Raw genomic sequence first — 25,552 nt, forward strand, 5'->3', positions numbered from 1 at the left:
TCACCTACATCTGGCATTTCTCCCCTTTTTTTTTTTTTTCTTTTTTTTTTCAATCACGTTTTCAAAATGAGGATATTACCTCTTCATTATCCCTCTCCCAGGGCCTAACAAAATCACAGGGTATTTGCCTAAAAGTACTGCAAATATAAAAGAAAAATGACAAAAACAGAAATTATCAATAGCAACAATAATAAAAAACATAGTTAACAAACATGTTTGCATGGTTAAACCTCTAATCACCTATGAAGTAAGGCTGAAAAAGTACAAGGACCCTAGCAATAGGGTTCTAAGTAGAGACATTTCTTGGTATTCAGGACAGAAAAACTCTTCATAGTGGAAGACTATCTGGCATGCTGCATCCCCGATCCCTGCTAGTTACTACTGATCAACATGAATAGAAACCAACCCCTGTCATGGGACACCTGAAACCATTCCTAATGGAGCAATACCACCCAAGTTGAAAACCACTGCCAAACAAAAGCAGCATTGTGATACAGTAGAAAAAGGATTTGAAGCTTCCACAGACCTCATCGGTAAAAGGGGAGGTGTCTAATACCTCGTTATCAGAATGTTAATACCAAACTCCTAGACTCATGCCAGAGATTTAGAGACTCTAAACAATTTTAGTTCTTGAAAGCACAAAAATGTCTTATTCTTTCTCATTACTTTTACAACTGTGGCTTTCAAAGTTATTTTCGAGTGATTTGAACTTTACATCTTCGTCTATAATGCTATGAAAAAAGCTTTACTACGGCTTACCATTCAAAGACATATGTATGTCTATGCTGGAGGAAGGGGGAGTATGTGCATGCATAGCTTTGACAGGTCTTAGTATATCAGGACCTAGCGGGCATGCAGGAGCTGAAAGACATGGGAATTCAAATCTTTGCTGAATGAACTAAATATTTTTAGAAATTAACAGATAATAAAACCTTCCTTGAATATTGAATAGATCCTTATTTAGATGCCTTTCATAAGTGTGAAAGCATTTCAGAGACTGTAAGAAAATTCTAATTTAAAAATACAGAAGAAATCAGAACAGAAATAATGCAATCCTTATATATGAACATATTCAAAATGCAAATTTGATTTGTAACACACACAGCATAAAACATAATCCACACAACACATAAAAAGGGGCAAATTATAGAGTACAGATATAAAATTCTTCCCTTAATGTTAAGCTTACTAAGTAGGCATTTCTTATGAGATAACAGAACATGAATATAGACAAATACACACAGTGATGTTGACTATTTAACAAACATGTTCATGTAAGTCCCAAAGGACTTCACTAGAAAAGGAGGTAAACAGAACTACATATGGAACCAAACAATGAGGATTAAATTCAGTACCATAGTATTTTGAGTTTCCCAGACAATGTAACACTAAGGTATATTTCAGTCAAACAAAACACAATGTAACATAATGTACGGGGGAGGCAGGAATTATCAAAAACTTTACTATAAGATTGGTATGGCTTGATTCATAATTTTGACCTTCAAATATAACTGCTCATAGAAGCACTTAAGCACACAGCACAGTGAAGGTAGGAAAAAACATAAAATGGGAGTTAAAGAAATCTGATTTCTAATTTTGCCTCTGTTCACTCTTTTTAGACAAGTCACATTAAAATCTTACGTCTTCAGTTTTCCCATCTGCAAAACAAGCTCTACAGTCATTAGAACTCTACAGTTCTCATTCTATAAAATATATGGTGTTTTTAAGACTTAGTAAAATAAAAATGTTAAAACCACTGTCTAGGCAAGTAAAGACAGAAAAATCAGCTCCCATTGGATCCCGTTCCCTACAGCCTTGTCAACGACTTGGCTCCTGTTGTTATCCTGATTCTGTCCTGAATCATCATCTCAATTTCCCCCTCACAGTGCATCATTCTCTTCCAGATACACAGATGCTCTAATCTCATCCATCCTTTAAGAAAGGAAGTTCCCAAACAACCAGTGAAAGAAAAATCCCACTGAAATAGCAGCAAAAAGGACAAAATACCTCATAAGAAACATGACAAAAAATGTACAAGACTTTTAAGAGGAAAACTTAAAAAACACTACTGAAGGTTATAAACAAAAAGATATGCTATGTTCTTGGATAGGAAGATTTAATATCATAAAGACATTAATTTGTTAATTTAAAACTAAGCCAATTTAAAAAGAAGGTTTTATTTTTAGAACAGTCAACTCTATCTGAAAGTTTATCTAGGGAGAGCAGGGAGGGGCAAGAGTATCTAAAAAAAACTTCAGAAAAAATTAAAAATGAAGACCATGTTCTGACAAATGTTAAAACATATTGATAATTAAAACCATGTGATAGCAGAATGTGTAAACACATACCAATGAATCAAAAGGGAAAATAGATTCAAATACATATGCAAATATAATATGTAAAAGAAGTATTTCAAATCAGAAGGAAAAAAGATGGACTATGCAGAAATTGGTGTTGGGATATTTGGTAGCCAAATGGAAAAGAATACAGTTAGAACCATGCTCCATACTGCCTAACAGGATAATTTCCAAATAGATCAAAGACTTGAATATAAAAAATAAAACCATACAGAGACTGTAGGGACAGTCTGGTGGCTTCTAACAAAGATAAACAGTCTTACCATATGGTCCAGCAATCATGTCCTCACATATTTACCCAACTGAACTGAAAACTACGTCAACAAAAAGCCTGCAAATTAATGTTTATAGCAGCTTTATTAAATATCACCAAAAACTGGGAGCAGTCAAGATGTCCTTCAATAGGTTAATAAACAAACAGTAGAACATCCATATAATGGAAGATTATTCAGCAACAGGAAGAAATGAGCTACTGAGCTACGAAAAGGCACAGAGGAACCTTAAATGCACATTGACAAGTTAAAGATGCCAGTCTGAAAAGGCTATATGGTCTATGATCCCAATTAGACAACATTTGGAAAAAAAGTTGAAAACAGTAAAATGATCAGTGGTTGTTTCAAGTTCAAAGAGAGGAAGGGAAGGAATGAACAGATGGGGCATAGGTCATTTTAAAGTGATAAAACTGTTCTGGATGGTACTGTAATGAGAGATACATGAATTACACAATGGTAGACATACCTCATTATATACACTGTCAAAACCCATTAACCTACACAAAACACAGCGTACCCTGATGTAAATTATGGACTTTAGTTAACAGTAATGTATCAATGTTAGTTCATATCTTGTAACAAATATATGCACTAATGAAAAATGTGAATAACTGGAGAAATAGTGCCGGGGCTGGACCTCTGTACTATCTGTTCAATATGCATTATGTTTAGCAATGTACACTCATTCCCCGAGCCTCTTCCAAATCATTCTCCCTCTTTCCTAAAACTGCCCAGCTCTGATCATGTCAGTCTCCTCATGTTGCAGTTCATTCAAAAATCTCAAATGCCCCTTCTGTCAATTATTTTAGCTACTGGCTCATTGCCTCTCACTCCAACATCACTCCTCTCCTAATTCTCGGAGATTTTAATAACAGTGTACCCAATGCTTCCAACACCTTGGCTTTTCAACTTCTATAACATCTTATTAACCCGATGGACCTTGGAGTCATTAGACCTTGTCACTACCAATCATTGAAAACCCTCTATCATCTTAATTTAAAGCAACCTATATGCCAACCGTCATCTTCTGTTTTTCTAACTCACTCTGATACCCAACTCTGTGCTCATTCAGGGCAACTGGCTTCTGCTCCAGCTACTCTGTAACTTTCAAGTTCTTAGAAGGCATCAAGTTTTCTCTACCTTGCAGCACTCAGCATTCACCTACATGCTACTGCCTCTTTCAGGGATACACTGCTTTGAACTCTGTCTCTTCTCAACAATAAAATTATAGTATAAATGTAACCCCTTCACACCAATCTACCCTTTTATTTTCCATTATAGCACACTGGTTACTAGCTTCTTAGCTATTGACCATCATCCGTTTATCTGTTTATTTCATATCTTCCACCATTAGAATGTCAGCACTGTTGATGATAAAGGCTATGCCTGCTTTATTCACCACTGTGTAGCCAAAGCATGATACTCAGTATTCAGTAAGTGTTTGATGAATAAGAGAAAAAACAACTAATGCAAAGGGAATGAAACGAATTAAAGAAATTCTGACATGTTACAAAACTGAAAAAAACATGGAAATCAAGATCATGTTTTAAAAAACAATTCTTTAATTCTGCTGGAACACCTTCCTTATTTTAAGTTATATAAAAGAATCCTAAATATGGTTAGATTCCTCACTTGTAAGCTGGGAAAATCTACAGTACCTGGAACTGCTGTGATGATTAAACAAAATGTTCGTAGGGCACTTTAACAGGGCCTGTCAAGCAATTAGTAGTCAATAAGTGACTATTATTCTTATTTATTATTTATTTATTTATTTTGAGACATAGTCTCACTCTGTCACCAGGCTGGAGTGCGGTGGCACGATCTCAGCTCACTACAACTCCGCCTTCCAGGTTCAAGCGATTCTCCTGCCTCAGCCTCCCAAGTAGCTGGGACTACAGGCACATGTCACCACGCCCAGCTAATTTTTGTATATTTAGTAGAGATGGGGCTTCACCATGTTGGCCAGGATGTTCTTAATCTCTTGACCTCATGATTTGCCTGCCTCAGTCTCCCAAAGTGCTGGGATTACAAGCGTGAGCGCCTGCACCTGGCCATGACTATTATTCTTAAAAGAGCACTTAAAAGACTTTGAAAAATAAAGTCCTGTAAAATGAGAATATGATTATTGGGGAAAAAAAAAAAAGACTTGAAAGAGGTCTCTTTTTCCACCTGATGCTGCCCTGTCAAGTCTAGGATATCCAGATCAGAGATTATTTTTCCCTTACAAAATCAGGAAATACTCTTTCAACTTCCTACTGAAGGTTGGAAATAGTCACAGTCCAGTCCAGGACAAAACAATACAAAGCTAAGGAAAAACATTTTTAACAAACTCCTTCCCAAAGGCTTACATTTGTATTTTTCACAAAATATCAGTAATGACTATCATTATTATCTAATTCTGTTGGAATAAACCAAAAATTTAGTAGCAAAATATACTCATTAGTCAGGTAAAGAAAAAATTACATGATGCTTTCCACCTTCAGTCAACTATATTTTTGGCTAAAGCTAAGCAAAGACAGCTAACATATAAAATAATAGCAAAAATTAATCTAGAAGTCAATTACAGAACTTTAACTTATTATTGTGGATAATCAGTATCTACCTTTACATCTATGTTTACATATGATAATATAAACAAATCAATCAACACTAACACAGAAAAATTATTTATGTGAAGACATGTTAAAGAAAACTACTATTATCATTGTGAAAGTTCTCTTGATTTCTAAACAAATGAAGGCTGTTCAGCCCATCATATGACCTAATTGGCTGGGCATTCTTCACTAGTTACTCATACACTGGAAACTGCATACTAAAAATCATGTGAATATCTTGAGGCGTCAGAAAAAAATTTCAGAATGTTTGTTAAAGTTTTAGGTTCAGCATAATCAAGTATTTCAAGATAAAAAAAAAAAAAAACTATAACCTAAATGAAGTAAACAGGGATTACATCTAGTAGGTTTTCTGAAATTGAGATAATTACTAAAAATTATTAATTTTTATTCAATAATTATATATATGTATTAGATATTCTACATAACACCAAAATTGATGTTAAACTAGAAAATAATTTCTAAATTTGTCCAATGCTAATAGACTTAAAAAGATACACTTCTAAGATTGACAGGACACATTAAAAAATTAAGCAATAAATGCAAAAGAGTATATACAATATGCTTACTACATGTAACTGGGGGAAAATGTATTCCCATTTGTGTAAAAGAATAATGGAAAGATACAAAATAAACCGAAGTGGTAACCTACAGAAGATGAGAGCAGCGAAACAGGGATAGGAATTAGACCTGTCGATGTTCATCATCTTAAACTGTTTTAACTTTTGAGCCATGTGAATATATGCTTATTTTTAAAAGAATATTTTATATAAGCATGTATCATTTCTTTAAATCAACCAACATAAATACATATACATGTGTATATGTGTAAAGAACAGAAAATGGGTTTTTTTTTTTCTTTTTAAGAGAAGGAATTAAAAATTTTTCACAACACCACTAAGAGCCACGTTTCTGGGTCACAATTCTGACTAAATGAAACTTCACAGTACTAGCTCTTTTCTCCCCCTTTAAAACCTAAGAGTATTTTTCAAACTACCATAATTCTAAGGCAGATTACTTTAAACAATTCTACCATATATTACTAGTTACAAATCATTTTGATTTAAAAAATACAAAATTACTGAAAGTGAAATGCTCCTCCTAAAGTTCTTCCACCATCTCTGAATCTGTCCTCTTAAAAAAATCACTGCACTTTATAAAATTTGATTCAGGCTAACACCAAATGGCAATAATAATTTTTTGTCTAAATCTAGATTGTTGCCCAAATCACAAATCACTTCCGAACTGCATTCCAATCTACAACATCCCTCTACTTCAAAAGTCTCTATCTGAATTTGTCTCTGGGAAACTCATGTCCCCTTTACCCTCTCACCCCACATACATGTTTTAGTCTTCTCTAAAGCACATCAGGTATTTGGAATACCTCAGTGGCGGCCTACAATACTGTTCAACATTCTTATGCTATTGTCAACAACCCATATCCAATCACAGCTTCCTACTAAACATAAACCAGGTTTCAACAAGTTGTCCACATATACTAATTATAAAATGATTTAAAATATGACAGACAAATTACAAATGGTTAAGAGGAGCTAGAGGGAAGGGGAATGAGTCGTTTAGTGGGCACAGGGCTTCAGTGTGGGATGATGGATAAGTTCTGGAGACACTGGGCATGCCTGCCCAACAGTGTGAAGGTACTTAATGCTACCAAACTGAACACTTTAACACAGTTCATTTTATTTTATATATATTACCACAAAAATAAAAACAAATGACATATTAGGAATGCCACCATAAGTATTCCATAGTTTAGTGCTCATCTGAAAGAAACCTAACAATTTGCTATTACTAAGTTGACCTGTGAATATATAACCCAATTCTGTAAATGCTTATGCATTAGGTATGTAGGCACAGTGCCTAGGACTCACAATAATTTTAGAAATACACAAAAATGTTTTAGTTTCTTTTAAAATAAGAAGAAAAAAATGAACTTTTGCTTCAGAGGAAATGTTTTAATACATAATTCTAATATATTTTTCCTTAAAACAATGTAGTTATAAGATATTTTTAATTTTTTTAACAGAAAGAGGGACCCAAGAAGGCAAAAGTGCCCAGGGCCCATGATAGTCCTATATGACCCATATGTTTACCATTTCCTAATATGAGACTATCAAGGGAGAACAAGAAAGTAAAAACACAACTGGACATGTGTGTAAAACAGTATTCTCAAAAGAAACTGCATATATGAGCAATTACTGAAGACCTGACATTTTTTAAAAACCTCAATAATATTAGAATGGTATCTCAATTATTATTTAATCCTTTTCAAACAACTCTTTATTAACAAGAGGTATAACAAGCTATATCCCATTTATTCATACAATAAATGCTTGAAGATTAACGTAATGGGATTTAAAAGAACCAGAGAGCAAAAACTATTAAGGGAGTCAAAACTAAGTGAATAAGTGGGAAGACGAAGAAAAAGGAGAGAGGAAGAAGAAAAGGAAAAAACACTGACTAAAGGAACAAACAAAGCCACCTTCATTATCGAATTTACTGAAGCTGAAAATACCTCCTAAGTAAATTCATAGACTTAGTATAATGTCAATTAAAATCCCCAATTGTCAATTCAAATATTAAGGAATATACTGAAAGAAAGTATATAGTTTAAAAATAAATTTGAAAAACTTNAAAAAAAAAAAAAAAAAAAGAGCATGTGTCTCAACCTATTGATGCTGGATAAAAACAAAAAGCAGCCAAATGAAAAATATTTTTTATAGCTTCAAAGGAATCTAGAGAAATAAATGAATAAATAAATAAACAGTTAAAATTTAAAAAAAAGAAAAATATTTTTTAAAGCTATAAATTAGTAAATTTCAACTACAAAAGGAAATAAAATAGGGAAAATAAACTTTTCTGGTATAATAATATAACATAAAAAAACAAACTGATCTCTACAGCTTTGTTATACATGATACAGAATTTCAGATGCATTACAAATTGATTTTTTAACTGCAAAAACATGGAATATTTCTAGTTGTAAAAGAGGGTTTGCCTTTTGACAATCTTAAGCAACTGGTCCAATTATTATAGAAAGTATCTACAAAATGAAAAGTGACAAAATAAAGATAAAAAGGAAACCAACAGAGTGAAGAGAAAGAGGATGGGCTTTGCAGCTGTAATGCTAAATAAAACTTTTATCTCCAAAATACACATGAAATGGTCTAGGTTGGTACCCAGTCTTCAACAGAAACTGTCACAAAATATGACTTCAATCAGAAAAGGGCCGAGTTGAACTCATTCAGCCATATGCCAGGTACTGTTATAAACACTTGATAAAACTAATCTCATAGTCACAGCAACTGCCCTATGAAGATGATACTATGACTATTCTTAGGTGGAAAACTGGAAAAGTTAAGGCCCAGAAAGATAAGATACTTACCCAGTATGACACAGCTAAATGGCTAGAGCCAAGATTTGAACCCAGGCAATCTCTCTCCAGAGTACATGATCTCCACTACTAAGCTATTTGCTTCTTTCCCATGCAGAACAAAAGCAAATCTACTAGATTTACTATATCTAAGAAACTTAAGTTCATTAGATATAAGTTACTAAAATGCAGGAAAAAACACAAATAAGAATAGTTTTGATAGAGTGCTTTAAGATGCAGCGGATCATATCATTGTCAGTAAAGGGGATAAGGAAACGCTTTATGGAAGAAGTGGTATCTACATTGGTCTTAAAGGATATGAGGCACAGAGATGGGAAATGAAAGAGGAAAACACTCCATCCTCAAGAAACAGAAGGATCAAAAGCATCAAATTAAGGTAGAAAAGCACTGGAACTCAAATAGTTGAAATGAATATTATACAGGAGGGAAAAAAATGAAAATGAATGATTCAAAAGACTAAGGAGTTTAAACTGAACTCAGTATAGAAGATAAGGGAGTAACATGAACACAGCTGTTATATGGCAACTGGATATAAGAATTAGAAAAGACATGGAAATGAAAAAAAATGCCAGGGGGTTAATTTCCTAGCCTAGGCAAGGCAAGGAATGTCCAAAGTAGGGTAAATAAAAATGGAGAAAAGGGAACATGATATGAAACACAAAGTAGTTAAAAATTTTCAATTAAATTAGTGAACCAGGTCACAATATGCTAAAATGTAAACACAACAAAGGGGATGGATGGGACCACATTTAGGAGGAACCTTTGGGAACCTCATGGGAGAGGACATTATGGGCCAAGAGAAGCTAGCGTGGACGGTAGACAGCCCCTGAAGAAAACTGCCTCTGCACCATTTTGGCCATGCTCAAAAACCTGAGTAAGCAGACTTTAAAACGTCAACATTTTGAGAGAGATTATGAAGGTAAATGGACAGAATTAAATAATAAACAGGGAGGTGACAAGTTTTAAGTGCAATGAAAGAATCATCTTGTCATTAACAGAAATGGAAAAACTGAGGGAAAGTCGGTTTAAAGCAAAAAGAGACAGGAGTTCTGGTTTCTCATGGTGAGATGAAGTCTTATACAGAACATCCAGAAATAATGCACTGTCCACAAGACTAGTGCTTGAGAAAGAAGAGCTGAAAATACAAATGCCATCCACACAAAGACAGCTGGAAGTTGTGTGACCAAAAGAAAAAAATCCTAGAAAAAAATGAATCAGGGAAAGTTTTAGGAACATCTTTATTTAGGGGTGAAGGAAGAAGAGGCAAAGAAGACACTGGCAAAGTCTCAATATTACCCCTGTAAAAGTCAAGTATAATGCAGCAGTGCTTCCTAATCTTTTTCACATGAAAGTGCACAAATAAAACAATACCATTTGTGTGACACAAAGCAGTAAACGAAACTGCTAATGCTAAATGCTGTTAGCCTGGGAACTGAAGCAATCACTCATATCCACACCAAGTAATCCAATTATTGTATTTTTTAGAAAGCTCTGTAATATATGCCAAAAAGTTTAAGATTCTATTCCTTTAATCTTTCAGTAGAAAGAAAAAAATTCTTTCAATTCCACCTAAGTGATTAATTAGGTGGAATGTTGCAAATCTGACAAAGGAGAAAAGAACTCAGAAAAAACCATGAATCTTGGTAACTGAGAGATCACTAATGACTCTAAAATCAGTGGAAAAAACTAGATTCCAGAAGAAAATATGAAGGAGGGTGATTACAGCATCAACTTTTTACCAGTCATGTTTGATACCCTAACTGGTTAAAAGGTATATAACCTAAATGAGATGATTCTTCAAATTTTTCTAACAAAAATATTCTCTTTATAAACTAAATTTAATGGCAACATATTTTACCTCCTGATCCTTCTTTTTTAAGAGATGGGGTCTCACTATGTTGCCCAGACTGGGGTACACTGGCTATTCATGGGTGTAATCATCACATGCTGAAGCCTCCAACTCCTGGGCTCGAGCAATCCTCCCACCTCATCCTACCAAGGGGCTGGGACTACAGGTGCAAGCCACTGCACCTGCCCCTTCGTGTTTTTCAAAAAGGAAGAATAAAAATCCTTTGAAACGCTGAATACTTACCCAGTGCGAGACTGACCAACTTTATCACAGATATCCAAAATGAGGCCCCAGTCCTCAGCAGTATTCATCTCGCTGGTTGCTTTCTCTGTAGATTGTAAAGGGAGTTGCAGAAACATTATTTTTAAAATCTTTAAAAGATGTATAATCACCTTTAAATCACAAAACTATAGTATCGTCAAGTCTTAACAAATCAGAACAGTTGCCAGTATTCTAGTTATTTTCATGTCTATCTTTAAAAGGAGAGACATACCCTCATTATCTCTTGCAATTATTTTCCCTATTCACAATTCAGTTGCTTCTTAGAATAAAATATAAGGCATTGATTTTTCCTTTATAAAAAAGTTATATATAGGTCTACCATCATCTGCAAAAAGAAAGACTAAAATAAGAAATATTATTTTCATTATCAAAAGATTATTTACTTGCTAGTAAATATAAAAATGTTTCAGGTAATTAAGTTAATCATTTAGCTAGTTTTGTTGATGTGTTTTTTTGATAATTTGGAGAGGGGACTGAAGGAAAGAAAACCAAGTTTTGACTGACTGTATCTCCTTAAATAAAAATGTATGCATTTAAGTGTTCAGAGAAAATAATTGCCTGTTATTTATCTTGTAACCTAAGAAATTATTCTTCAAAAGTGAAGAATAAAGACTTTCTCAAATAAAAATTGAGAGAATCTACTGCAATACACCTGCCTTGCAAGAAATGTTAAAAGAAATTCTTCACAAAGAAGAAAAATGATGTAAGTCAGAATCTTGGATCTACATAAAGAAAAAAACAGCATTAAAGGCCAGGCACAGTGGCTCATGCCTGTCATCCCAGCATTTTGGGAGGACGAGGTAGGAGGATCACTTGAAGATGGGAGTTGGAGACCAGTTTGGGCAAAAGAGTAAGACGTCATCTTTAAAAAAAAAATAATTAGCTGGGCCTGGTGGCATTTACCTGTATTCCCAGCTACTGAGGAGGCTGAAGTGGGGGGATCACTCACTCGAGCCCAAGAGATTGAGGCTGAAGTGACCTATGATCGTGCCACTGCAGTCCAGCTTAGGTGACAGAACAAGAGAAAGAGAAGGGAAGAAAAGAGAAGAGAAGGGGAAGGGGAAAGGAAAGGGGAAGGGAATAGAGATAGAATACCTGAAGGCAAAAATAACTTTTATTTTTCTTTTAATCTAACAGAAAATACTTTAGTCAAAATAACAGCAACAATGTATTCATTACCTATGATTTTATATATATTATGATACTCTCATATATGCTTCCATGTAAGTAGAATGAATGACAGCAATGATGCAAGGGATGGGAGGAATTAAAAATATTCTAATTTACTATAAGATATTTGCACTAGCCATGAAGTGGTACAATGTTACCTCAAAGCAGACTTGGGATTAGTTGTGAATGTATATTGAAAACTCTTGGGCAATTACTAAAATAAAAAAGTTTTTTAAAAAGTATAACGGATACACTAAGAAAGGAGATAAAATGGATTTATGTAAACTGCTTAATGAAAATCACAAAAGCCAAAAAAAGGAGTAAAACAGAAAATGGGAACAAAGAACAAGAGCAATGAATAGAAAATACTAACAAATATGGTAGACATTAACACAAGTATTTAACAGTCACTTTACATGTCCATGGTCTACATACTATTGTCAGAGTCAATCAAAAAACAACACCCAGCTATATGCTGTCTATAAGAAACCCACTTTAGACATGAAGACACATAGAGATTAAAAGTAAAAGGATGAGGCCAGGCACAGTGGCTTATGTCTGTAATCCCAGCACTTTGGGAGGCTGTTGTGAGCAGATCACTTGAGCCCAGGAGTTTGAGACCAGCCTGGGCAACATGACAAAACCCTGTCTCTACAAAAAAAAAAAAAAAATACAACAATTAGCTGAGCATACTCAGGAGGCTGAGATAGGAGGATCCCTCAAACCCGGGAGGTGGAGGTTGTAGTGAGCCAAGACTGCACCACTGCACTCCAGCCTGGGTGACAGAGACCCTGTCTGAAACAAACAAACAAAAAAGTAAAAAAATGGAGAAAGACATATCATGCTAAAATTTGTAAAATGAAAAAGCTATATTATTTTCAGATAGATTAGATTTCAGAGCAACTAAAGTTATCAGAGATAAAGAAGAACATTACATAGTAAGGGGTCAATTCTCCAGAAAAACATAACAATCTTTAATGAGCATGTGCCTAACAAAAGAATGCCAAAATACAGGAGGCAAAAATTTATAAAACTGCAAGGAGAAACAGAAAAGCCATTATTATACATGGACACTTCAACACGCCACCATCAGAAATGGACAGGTCAGGTAAGCGGAAAATCAGTAAGGACATGGTTGAACTCAACACCACCATCAACCAACTGTATATAATAGACAATTGACATCTATGGACTGCTTCATCCAAAAACAACAGAATACCCATTCTTCTCAAGCTCACATGCAGCATTCACCAAGACAGACCACCTTCTGGGCCATAAAACAAACCAAGACAAATCTTAAAAAATAGAAATCACAAAATTATTACAATGGAATCAACTAGTAATCAGTAACAGAAAGATAGCTGAAAAACCCCAAAACATACTGAGATTAACAAACTCTTCCAAGTACACTCTCTTCCAAGTGTACTCACTTTCCATTCTTTCCTGCTGTAAAGCTTTTTTAATAAACTTCCACGTCTGCTCTGAAACTTGCCTCAATCTCTTTCTGTCTTATGCCCCTCAGTTGAAATCTTTCTTCTGAGGAGGCAAGAATTGAGGTTGCTGCAGACCCTTACAGACCTGCTGCCAGTAACTGGGATATCTTCCACCAGTAACAAAAATATCAGCAAACTGAATCCAACAATGTATAAAAAGAATTATATATGCCATGACCAAGTAAGATTCATCCCAAGTATGCCAGGCTGATTCAACATTCGAACCATTACCCTCCAAGAAATTAGAAGACTCTTTTCTTGGGGACTCCATGTCAGCATAAGAGGAGAGACCTAAAGACAGTAATATTGGGGAGGAGAAGGGAGGAAGCAGAATTCCATAGTCAATGAGCCATCAGACCAATCCACAGTGAAGTTAAGTCAATGAGACCTAACCACATGATCAGAACTGCCAATGTGCTTGTGATTTCTCCACTATTAATCATGGGCAAACAAGCAAGCTATTTGAAAACTATCTTCTAATGTGAAGATTAAAAAGAAAGAAAGAAAAGAAAAAAGCAACTTAAGAGAAAAAGAACATATGTAGGAGGAAAAAATACTTTTTAAAAATCATTATATTCCAAAATAACCCCTATACAGAAGCAGAGGGTAACCAGTCTTGACTGGAGCACTGCAATTCAAAGAGCAGATGCTGAAAGATAACATCACCAAGATCCTCCATAGCAGTCTCCATTTTTTTAACCAGAGATGGGTGAAGGGAAGGGTAGAAATGACTCATACCAAGACTCTTATCTGTAATGGTTAGTCTTGACCATGTGATAATGAAATTCTTGCTCCCATGCTCTCCTCCGTGCCCTGCTGCCTAGATCAACCGAGTATACTTATTTCCTCATTTTGACCTACTCCTAGGCAGGAGATAGGTCATGTGAGTTTAAAAGCAGAAAATAGAAAGCAGCCAACTGACCAAAAAGATGTATTAATACCTGCTCTATATCACAGCATCACCTGCTAGTGAGACATTACTACTGGAGAACTAAAATAAGCATCTAGTAAAAACAAAATGGGTATTGGTTAGGTACAGTACCTAGCTACCCTACAATCTTCTAACCTAGAAGATGGCAAAAGCAGGTTATTCACACAAATTAATTCCTTGCTTAAGAATAAATACAAAGATCCAAAAAGTTCATGATCTCAATAAAGTGATTTATTTGCAGGCAATTATAAAATTTGAACACATATTCAGCAAAATTGAATAAGCTTCCAGTCCATCCCATACCCTACCAGAAGTAGCTTACAATCTAAAAAAGGAAATGAAACCAGCAGATAAACTTAAATATAAGCTAGAAAAGGTTTCAAATAATGCAGAGCAAATTGAAAGAAAGGTAAAGAGCCTGGAAAGAAAATGGAGAATAATCAGGTAGGGCTTCCTGATATATTTAGAAAATATGAAGAGAACAGAATAATGAATTCATTTGTTTCTAATTAAGTGAATGAAGTAAAAAGTAAAGTCATGAAAAAAAGAAAAGAAGTACAATGAAGAATCTACGCTGGCTGAAATACAAACTACTTTGTGAACGTTTGGAATAATAAGAGAACAGCATGAAGACCTAAAATACTAGCTCAGGTGTTTGTACTGACTCAAGAAACATCATAATGCCAAGAGTTTTAAACAAGGAAATAAAACAATAAGAACTCAAAAACAACTTTTTTGAAAAACATTAATATATCACCAACATGTAAAAGTGGCTTGGAAAAGAGGAGAACTAGCTCAAATTTACCTATCATTGTTCAAGCTTTTGTAATATATTGTAAGTCCCTTAAAAATAATAACAAGTTTTACTTTGGAGAATTATTTCATTAACCATGCTCTTAGTCTTAAGTGCTCAAAAAATGCTAAGACTACTCATGTATCTGCGACATGAATCCACAAAAAGCCATAGTAACACATTGAGCTTAAATAATATTTGGTTTAATGGTTTTCAAACTTAACTTTCAAATGCAGAAACCCTTTACAATGCAGTAACTACCCAGAGGGCCACCGTACTTCTGATGCTAACTACCCAGTCAGCACAGACTTCACAGGTTGAAGGCACAGCTCTCCACAAGACTCCTTTCACTTCAAACCTCAGGCACAAGTGCTAGGGTCCCCAGGCACTTCAGACCAACTGGATACCGAGTTCCCACTATCCTTCACAATTAATTCACTACGGCAACTCACATAACTCAGAAAGCACTGTACTTACAATTAGAGTTTTATCATAAAGGACATAAATCAGGACCAGCCAATAGAGATATACAGTTGTCTCTTGGTACACATGGGGGATTGGTTCCAGAACCTTCCAAGAATACCAAAAAGCATGGATCAAATATCAAATTTGTATGGATGCTCAAGTCCCTAATATAAAATGGCACTATATTTGCATATAGCCTTGTACATCCTCCCATATACTTTAAATTCTCTAGATTACTTCCAATATCTAATTCAATGTAAATGTTACGTAAGTAATTGTACTGCATAGGGACTAATGACAAGAAAAACGTCTGTATGTATTCAGTACAGACATATGGCATTTTTTCCTCTAAAAGGTTTGATCCACTGTTGTTTGAATCCATGAATGCAGGCCCCTAGATACAAACAACCACGTGTACAGAGCTAGATCTGGGAGGGTCCCAAACAAAGCCTCTGTGCTAGCAAGCTTCATCACCCTCCGAGCACATCAATGTGCATCACCACAACGTGTATCACCTACCAGAATGCTCAATTGAGCTTCAGTGTTCAGAGTTTTTACTGGGGTTTCATTATATAGGTATGATTTATGAAATAACAGACCACATAGTGGAACCCAATCTCTAGGTCCCTATCCTTCCCAGGAGGTCCTATGACTCAAAGCCCAAATCCTTTAATCACATGTTTAGTTCTTTCTGGAGTGGCCAGCCCTCACACTGAGTCATCTTATTAGCATAAGCTTTTATCCTAATATTATCCCAGGGGCCTATCATAAATAACAAAGATGCTCCTATTACTCAGAAAATTCCAAGGATTTAGAGGCTCTCTCCTAGGAAACAAAGACTAGTCAAGTTATTTATCATTCAACACTCTATAAGAGAACTTTATCTTCAAAGAAACCCAATATATACAGTAAATCCAAGTGGAAGTGCTCTGATTGAGGAGTTCCAGAGCCCAATCCCTAGGTACTCAACCCCTATAAAGCCCAAGAATATTGAGTGAGTCATTCTGAACAATATCACTTAGCTTAACATTTACTTCATCTTAGAAAAGGAAAGCATGTTATTACTGTGGCCTCTAGTGCATTTTAATAATTAATTCATCATTCTTACTGACTGGTAGCCCAGCAGGCCTTTTTTTTTAAGTGCATTTTTTAAAAGAAAACAAATTCTAAAACCTGCCACCTTATTTAAAAATGTAATAGCTAAGCATATTAAAACTTACTTATTAAAAAGTTAATAGTTTGTGTGATCAAATATAAATCACCTACTAATTGAGTACTATCTTACAGTTCTTGTATTAATGATATACTCAGGAACACATGATACAGTTATCAGCAGATATTATGAACTACCTTCATTACTTTCCTACACATAAATAGGACCAGCATCTGACTCAAATTTGTATGGATGGATCAGAAACACAACCCACTTCAAAAATCTAAAATTGTTCACATCATTTATTGCGGCTGCCTCAGAATCTCAAAATCAGTAGCACAATTCTTCTCATTTATAAAAGAACAAGTAGTTTTTTTTTTTTTTTTTTTAATCAGAAGACTATAAACTACCTACAACATGGTTCTGTGAATAGCAAATGAAGTTGAAAGTATTTATTTTCTAAGACAAAAACAGAGTTTGTGGAAAAGGGAAAAGCGACAAAAATAACAGACTTGCTTCTAAAGAATTCAAAGCTTCATAATGATCTCATTTTATCCTGACATTATCCTTACACTAATACTCAAAATGAGGAGATTGAGAAATCTGCCCAGCAGTACCCAGAAAAAAACACACTCAGAGCCTCATTTGAATTTCAATAGTCTTTTCAATAGATTGGAGAACTTCTTCCTGATAAGCAGCTACTTTTGATTTTTCTCAAAATCTCCAAGTGTCAAAGAAAGAGCTGGAGAGGTGAGAAACGCTGACAGGATGACTTCCCGTCACATTCAGGCTGTGGGGATAGGACTGCCATTCAGTCAGCCTGGAGATGGAACAGTTCATTAAAAATAGCCAATGGAAAAGTAAGTCTGAAAGAAATTATCCTCTTTGCAAATCGATTCCTCAAAAATGTTTCATCTAATGTCCCTGATCCTCCTGGAAACTGTATCTGCAAAGAAAAGCAATCTGAGGTTCTGCTAACCAGATAAAGAAGTAGGTATCTAAAGAACAGCATGAAAGCATCTCAGAGAGGAGGGCAAAACAGAAAGGATAACCTAAAAGCATGAGAAAGAACAGCCTGGAGTAGAGGTACAATAGAAACAGAAGAACCAAAGAATACAAGTTCTTAATCCAGTGGGTATTAGACCATTAACATACCTGTATTCTGAATTTTCACATTTCTCTTCTGTTTTGACAGTAACTGACTGCACACCTTAGAATCCAGTAGTCCTCATATCTATTTCTAACTTGATTATAAAAAGAGCTAAAATGCTCACTATATGCCAGGTGCCATGCTAAGTGCTTTACATGCATCATCTCCTTAAAACAAACCTACTGAGGATTAATGAACAAAAAAGGTATGTCAAGCCAGAGGATCCACATCTGAAAAGCAGTGTTATAAAACCAATAAGGAGCGAAATACATGTTTAAGAAAAAAGTGGGGGGTGAGGCGGAAGAGTTACAAAGAAGCCAAAGATAAGAGGCCTTACATACCCTGCTGAAAAGTTCAAAGTACTGTAAAAGCTGTAGATTCTCTAGAAATATTTTAAACAGAGGAGCCACGTGCACATTTACATTTAAAACATATCACCATCAGCCACCTGGAAAATAACTAGGGAAAGACTGGAGACAGGGAAGAACAGCTGGAGGCTACTGTACTCATCTGAGAGAATGGGGATCAAACCTGGAATCCTTGAGGGCATATTCGGTACCAGGCTATCTGGCACAGGGTAGACAAGATATATTTGTTGTTTAGAATGCAGAAAATTACAACTCCCAAGTTCTAGATTTGTATGACTAAGTAAATTAAGGTACCAACCAACAAACAGAGGAAAAGCATAACTGAGAAGAAAAGTTTCAAATGGTTTTAACATGCTGAACTTGAGATATCTGAAGCCTATTCAACTCTGGTAAAGAGTCAGAATGTCATGTGTTTTCACAAGTAATCCTCATAGCATCCCATAACATATAATGGATATTTTTATCCCTATTTACCAATGTAAAAAGTGAACTCAAAGGGGTCCTATACCTATTCAACTATATATCCTGTCCATTTACTAATAGTAAATGCTGCAGGTGCAATTTAAACCCAAAAACACACCACGCTTCAGGAGAATATGACATTTAACATTTAAGATTCATCTGGGTGTGATATATGAGGCTGGCTGGACTAAGCAAAGCAGACTAAAAACATGTCCAAGTATGTAGGATGTGGACTGGCCAAAAGTAGTCTGACTGGGAACACAAATATTCTATTATAGAACAAAGACATATGATGATTTAGCAGAGGCAGGGAAATGATTCAAAGATGCCTTTTGGGTTTCAAGTCAAGATAACTACAACACTAAAACACTACCAAATTGGCTGCGCCTGGGTGCCTCACATCTGTAATCCCAGCACTTTGGGAGGCCGAGGCAGACAGATGACTTGAGGCTGGGAGTTTGAGATCAGCCTTGCCAACATGGAAAAAACCCATCTATATTAATCTAAAAAAGATTTAAAAACAAATATATTACCAAATAATAAATGAAGAGCCAGACTGAGAAATATAACTTCAGTTTTCTGACAGATGAATTTGTTTTGAAGGGAAAAAAGAACACCAAAGAGAAATACAAGACTGATGTTCTAGAAAAATATCAATAATTCATTATTTGATAAATAATTATTAAGTGCTTTCTATGTACCAGGCACTATCCCTAAAGTATTAGGGAAAAAAATGAAAAGTTCTCGTCTTGACGGAGTCTACATTCCACACAAAAGATAATCAATTAATGTCAGGTAACTGAGTACCATAAGAAACAGAGTCGGGGGGGTAAACATGATTTTTTTTAAAGTTTTTAATTTTTTTAAAGACAGGGTCTCACTGTCTTACCCAGGCTACAGTGCAGTCATAGCTCACCGTAGCCTTGAGCTCCCATGTTCAAGCAATCCTCTAGATTCAGCATCCCCAGTAGCTGGGACTACAGACACGTACCACCACGCCACTAACTTTATTATTGTTTGTAGAGATAGGGTCTCACTATGTTGCCCAGATTGGTCTCCAATTCCTGGCCTCAAGGAATTCTCCTTCCTCACCCTCCCAAAGTGTAGGGATTATGGGTGTGAGCCACTGCATCCAACCCAAGATGGAGATTTTTTATAGAAGGTTATTAGGGAAAGCCTCTCTTAGAAAATGACATTTGAACAGAGTCCTGAATGGGTGTGATGAATATCCAAACCTACAAATACCTGTAGGAGGAGTATCCCAGGCAAAGAAAAGAGTACAAGATAGCTACAGAGGCAGGAATGATACTGCAGAGTTCAGACTCAAGAAGCCTGGAATTCAAGAGAGTAAGTTTGGAGATCATAATCATGTCAGACACACAGGAAGGGGCCATATTGCAGGTCCCAATAAAAAAATTTGCATTTCCCTTTAAGTAGGATAGGAAGCTACCAGAGAGCTTTGAGCAGGTAAGTGACATTAACATTTTTAATAGATCACTGGTCTTTGAAAATGAGAACTGATTGTAGAGGCAAGAGTGGTAACAAAGAAGTCTACCAGGAGGCTCTTGCCACAGACTGAGAGAGATAAGGATGACTGAAGTAAGGTAACAATGGTGAGATACAGAGAGGTGATGAGATTCTGGATATATTTTTAAAGTACAGCCAAAATACCTTGCTGATAGAATGAATGTGAAGTGTGAAGAAATAAGAATCAATAATACTCCTAGACACTGGAGCTCAGTGACAGGAAATATTAATCATGTTGTCTACCGAGAAGGGCAAGGATGAAGGAATGAGCAGGTCTGGGGAAAGAAGAAAGAACTGAATGTTAGAGTCTAAGCAGAATCCAAATGGAGACGCTCAGTAAGTAGATGGATATCTAGGTCAAGAGCTCAGGCAAGAGGCTGAGAGTAAGAACATAAATCCAGGAGTCACCAGAATACGGAGGATATCTAAAGCTAAGAAATTAGATGAGGTTCTATTTAAAATTTTAATAAAAAGTACAGAAATTTTTCTAAGTGCTTTACAAATATTAACCCTCTTAAAAACTCCCTGTGGTAAGGACTATTACTACACTTATATTCCATATTAAAGGTAAGAAAACACAGAGTATCTAAGCAACTAGCCCAAAATCACACTGCTGGTAAGCAGCAAATCTGGGATTGAATCCAAGCAGTGGGGCCCCAGAGTCTGAATTCTTAACACTAAGCTAAATTGCTTCCTAAAACTTCAAGGAATAAAAAAGTGGAAGGAGAAGAGGCTCCAGAACTGAGTCCCAGGGCACTCAACATTTAGAAGTTGCAAAAAGGAAAAGGAAAAAAACAAAAACTAAAAAGGAGCTAAGCAGAAAATGAGAAAAAGTTGGTGTCCTGAGATCCCATGAATAAATACTGTATACAAAAGAGGAATGATTAAGAGATCAACAAAGAAATGGATTAGAAAGTGATCACTGGATTTGGCAAGGTAGAAATCACTAGAGACTTTCAAATAAAAACTTGATGGAATAAGTTATCTATACATTTGTTCTAAATTAAACTTTTGAATTATAATGTACAAAGTGAGATTCATTTATTCCATAAATGTTTACTGAATGTTCTTCAGCATCCCAAACACTGGTCTGCAGACTAGGGATACAGGAGTGAACAAATCAAACAAAAATCTGTCCTCATAGAGCTCACATTCCAGTAACATCCTTCAGTGTTTCTTCAAGGGAAACACTATCACCAGCATTTTGTCTCTTTACAAAAAATGTTATATTATATAAATCAGTCGGTGAATTTCTGATTCAGCTTCAGATTAAGACTGAAGATAATTTTGAAGACGTGCAAATGAATACAAGTGTTAAGTGATAAATAATTGTATCAAATGAGTTATTTAATGTCATGACATTCTCATTGGTGGACTTGGTGAAAAAAAATTAAGTGTATTCTACACACTGTATTCTATATGGTATACTATTAAAAAATAATATAGAAGTTTACTGGACTCTGTGCAAGGACTATCACTGGGAGTCTCTGAGGGGTCTTCTTAGATAAACTTTTCATAATATTTCAATACATGGATTGTGAGAAGAGAACTACTGGTCCAATACCAAAACCTGAGTAACTTTAAAAAGTAAGCTCTTCGGCTGGGCACAGTGGCTCACGCCTGTAATCCCCAAACTTTGGGAGGCTGAGGCAAACGGATCACCTGAGGTCAGGAGTTCAAGACCAGCCTGGCCAACATGGTAGGCTCGTCTCTATAAAAAATACAAAAATTAGCTGGGCATGGTGGCAGGTACCTGTAATCCCAGGCACTAGGGAGGCTGAGGCAGGAGAATCACTTCAAACTGGGAGGCAGAGGTTGCAGTGGGCCAAGATTGTGCCACTGCACTTCAGCCTGGGAGACAACGGAAACTCTGTCTCATTAAAAAGAAAAAAAAAAAAAGTAAGCTTTTCTGGAACAAAACAATCCCGCCACATTGAAGAAGTGTACTCTCAGAGGGCAGGCTCAACTGACACATTCTCAACTCAACATTTACAAAACACCTTCGTATGCAGCATCCACTCACTAAGGAGGAAAATACAGTATATAAACTATCTTTAATGCTAAATAATTTGGTAAAAACAAAAATGTTAAAATAAATTAGAGGATTTTGTAAAAGGGTGGAAATTAGCGTGGACTAGTGCAATGGTTCTCAACTGGGAGGTATTTTGTCCCTCCGAAGACATTCAGCAATGTCCTGAGACTTTTAAGATCATGAGTGGGTGCTGGCTGCCAGTGGCATCTAGTGGACAAATGCCAGGGATAAGGCTGAAAAGCCTACATCGCACAGGACAAACCCCTATGACAAAGATATTTATCTGGTCCAAACTGTCAATAACATTGCTACTGAGAAGCCCTTTGCTACAGTAATCGGGAAATGATTCAGGTATAACGAGTTGGATTCTAAGTTGGCCTTAACACATAAAGATATGTTGAAAGATAAAAGAAAGCATAAGCAAAAGGCAAAAGCATAAAGGCAAGAAGGTGTCTATGTTTGAACTGGGTGTACAGGTACTAGAAACCGGTTTGACATTAAGAAATTTACCTGAATCCAATGCAAATAAGTGTTCACAAAGTCAGAGAATATAAAGGCGATTGGGTAGTAGCTAACTAAATTATACAGGACCATGAAAACTAGACAAAGGTACTGTAAATAGAAACAGCAAGTTTTTTGGTTTTTGTTTTTTTTTTGAGACAGAGTCTTGCTCTGTTGCCCAGGCTGGAGTGCACCGACGCGATCTCAGCTCACTGAAAACTCCGCTCCCCAGGTTCAAGAGATTCACCTTCCTCAGCCTCCTGAGTAGCTGGGACTACAGGCATGTGCCACCATGCCTGGCTACTTTTTGTATTTTTAGTACAGACGGGGTTTCACCATATTGTCCAGGCTGAGCTCCAACTCATGACCTCATGATCCTTCCGCCTCTTCCTCCCAAAGAGCTGGGATTACAAGCGTGAGCCACCACACCTGGCAGAAGAAGCATGCTTTATGAAGTTGTTTTAAGTATTTGCCCTAGAGATTCATGTAGTAAGATGTAAAACTGCTTGAGAGCAGCAACTAGGTTGTTCATCACTCTATCTCTTATGTCACTGAGTGCTGTGTTCTGTAGTGTGCGCTAGCTGCTTATTAAATTTTTTTTTTTTTTTTTTAAAGACGGGGTTTCACCATGTTGGTCAGGCTCCAAAGTGCTTGGATTACAGGCGTGAGCCACCACTCCCGGCCACTGCTTATTAAATTAAATGCCGTTTTCCAATTCATTATTATCGGTGATCTCTAAGGTTCTGTCCCCTGCTAAGATTCAGGACATTCATTTCAGCCGGAACAAAAAAGGTAGCATCTAGTAAGTGCCTACCACGGAAAGGCACTGTAGCAGGCCCTCTACACCTATTATATCATTTAACCGCAGAACGGAATGATGTGTTTTCCCCTCTTTAAAGACAAGAACTCAAAGAATTTAACTTGCCTATGATTTCACTGTGAGCTGAGAAGTGGCAGAGGTAATGACTTACCTTTTCTAGTCCTATATAAGCTTGAAGGAAGAGTTATAAAAGCAACATTCAACATCCATCTTTCATAACTAAAATACACAAAGACGTATGAAGTAACTTCATAAGGTTGTCTTTATCTACAGTAATCATTAAATTCTGCCATAAAGGATTTGGAGATGGGATTTGGCTTGCTTTTATTCCACACTTGTGTGCCAAGGTAGTTCCTACGTGCGTTCAAATTACACCATAATTCTCTCCCTGGAAACTCAAATGTCCATAATTATCTTCAAGTCAGAAAAAAAATAAACAAAAAGCAAACCTACTGAACTGACATGATCAGTACCTAATACCAGTGATTCAGAAAACAACAAAAATGTAGCATTTCAAACGCCTTTCCAGATTCAACAACTTCTTCCACACTTCTTTATACTTCTTCAAGTGCAGAAATCTAGCCTAAGAGAGACATCCCAAAAGCTCAGGTCCTCAATTTAGTTTCAGCTGTTGTCAAGTATTTCATCTTCATGGCTCTCAACATTTTCCACAGTCTACCCTTAACCAGAGCTCCCTCCTTCAGGTACCGTTACCAAAGAGATTTTTAAATCCTCTAAGAAACCTTACATTCTGCAAGTTCCAGACGTTTACCATTTGTCAAGGCAAGCACTTTTGGTACAGGGTTTATAATCCTAATCTAGCCGACATATGCTACAGCCCTTCGCTGTTCTTCCAGAAGCACAGTCCCTGCACCAGATGCTACACCAGCTGCTCCTCCAGGCCCTTTACACCAACCCCTTCAGTAGTTCTTTGGAAACCTACAATCCTAGCTCAAGGCCCATTCACAGGATGAGTCCCATTTCTTTCAAAGAGGATGCGCCAAGCCCTCAACCTCCTCCCAGCTCTGAAGGAGGGAAGCTCAGGAAAGGGGAAGAGCTCTTCCTCGGCCCTGGCCCGAGGGTCCTGAATGCAGGCAAGGGCTGGCAGAGTGAGCGTCCAGTCCGGTGGGGAACGGGCAGGGAGCGGCGAAACACTTACCAACATCCTGATCGAAGGGATTGGTGGCAAAGAGAGGCATCTCCACTGCGTGCCGAGGTGTCCGTGGGGACTCCCCCTCGACAGCACCGGAGTCAGGGCTCGACCGAGGAAGGAAGACTCCTCAGGCGAAAAGAGCAACAGAGACTGACTCTACAGGGTCCGCGACAGCTACTCCTCTCACCCACCCCCAGCAAGCGCGGCGGGAGAGGCGGCGGCGGATGCAACAGCGAAGGAGCCGAGGACACCTCCGCGCGGAGCTTGTCGGGAATCTGGGCGACCTCGGCGCCGCCTGTTCCAAAGCTGCCCGGAGCCCGCCTCATCGATAAAGAATAAACAAGGAGTCCCCCTCTGCCTGAATTCTCTTTTGACTAGTCGCACAGAAGAGTGGAATTAGTTCTTGTGTTTTTCGCTTTTCCCTTGGCTAGTAGTCTCCGGAAGACGGGGTCCTTCAGGCGTGCTGAAGCCTACTAACGACCACAGGAGTGACTGGGAGACCCAGCAGACAGCGAGCAGCTTGAGTTTGGGTCGAGCAGTGCCCCTTTTTTCCTCTCGTTCTCTCGGTTGTCATAACCTTGTAGTACCTCTGGAAGGAAATGGAAATTCCTTTGGATCATATTCTAGGTAAACAGTTTAATTCGCTGTGTGAGGTGACAAGAAACTTGCTCAGATGAAGTCATTGGAGCTGAACGGATTGGCCTGTATCCCCAGAGATGGGAGTGTCAGGGCGCGCGGCTCCCTCTGGGA

The 25,552-nt window shown here is 36.9% G+C and overlaps 1 protein-coding gene across 3 annotated transcripts in view; it reads right to left on the minus strand.

Annotated features, from left to right (window-relative positions):
- STAM (signal transducing adaptor molecule) overlaps nt 1-25,065 on the minus strand; it is a 65,370-nt gene extending 40,305 nt beyond the window's left edge. For all 3 annotated transcript variants that reach the window (XM_017529770.2, XM_017529768.2, XM_017529769.2), the window contains exons 1-2: nt 24,809-25,065; nt 10,746-10,830 (exon numbers count right to left, since the gene is read on the minus strand). Coding sequence is in view for 1 of the 3 variants with exons in the window: in XM_017529768.2 (XP_017385257.1) it covers nt 10,746-10,830; nt 24,809-24,848 (125 nt within the window). In the remaining 2 variants the exon portion in view is untranslated. The remainder of the gene's footprint in view (nt 1-10,745; nt 10,831-24,808) is intronic.
- Nucleotides 25,066-25,552: the final 487 nt, after the last annotated feature.

Source organism: Cebus imitator, unplaced genomic scaffold (genome assembly GCF_001604975.1).
Source record: "Cebus imitator isolate Cc_AM_T3 unplaced genomic scaffold, Cebus_imitator-1.0 Scaffold61, whole genome shotgun sequence".
NCBI lineage: Eukaryota > Metazoa > Chordata > Mammalia > Primates > Cebidae > Cebus > Cebus imitator.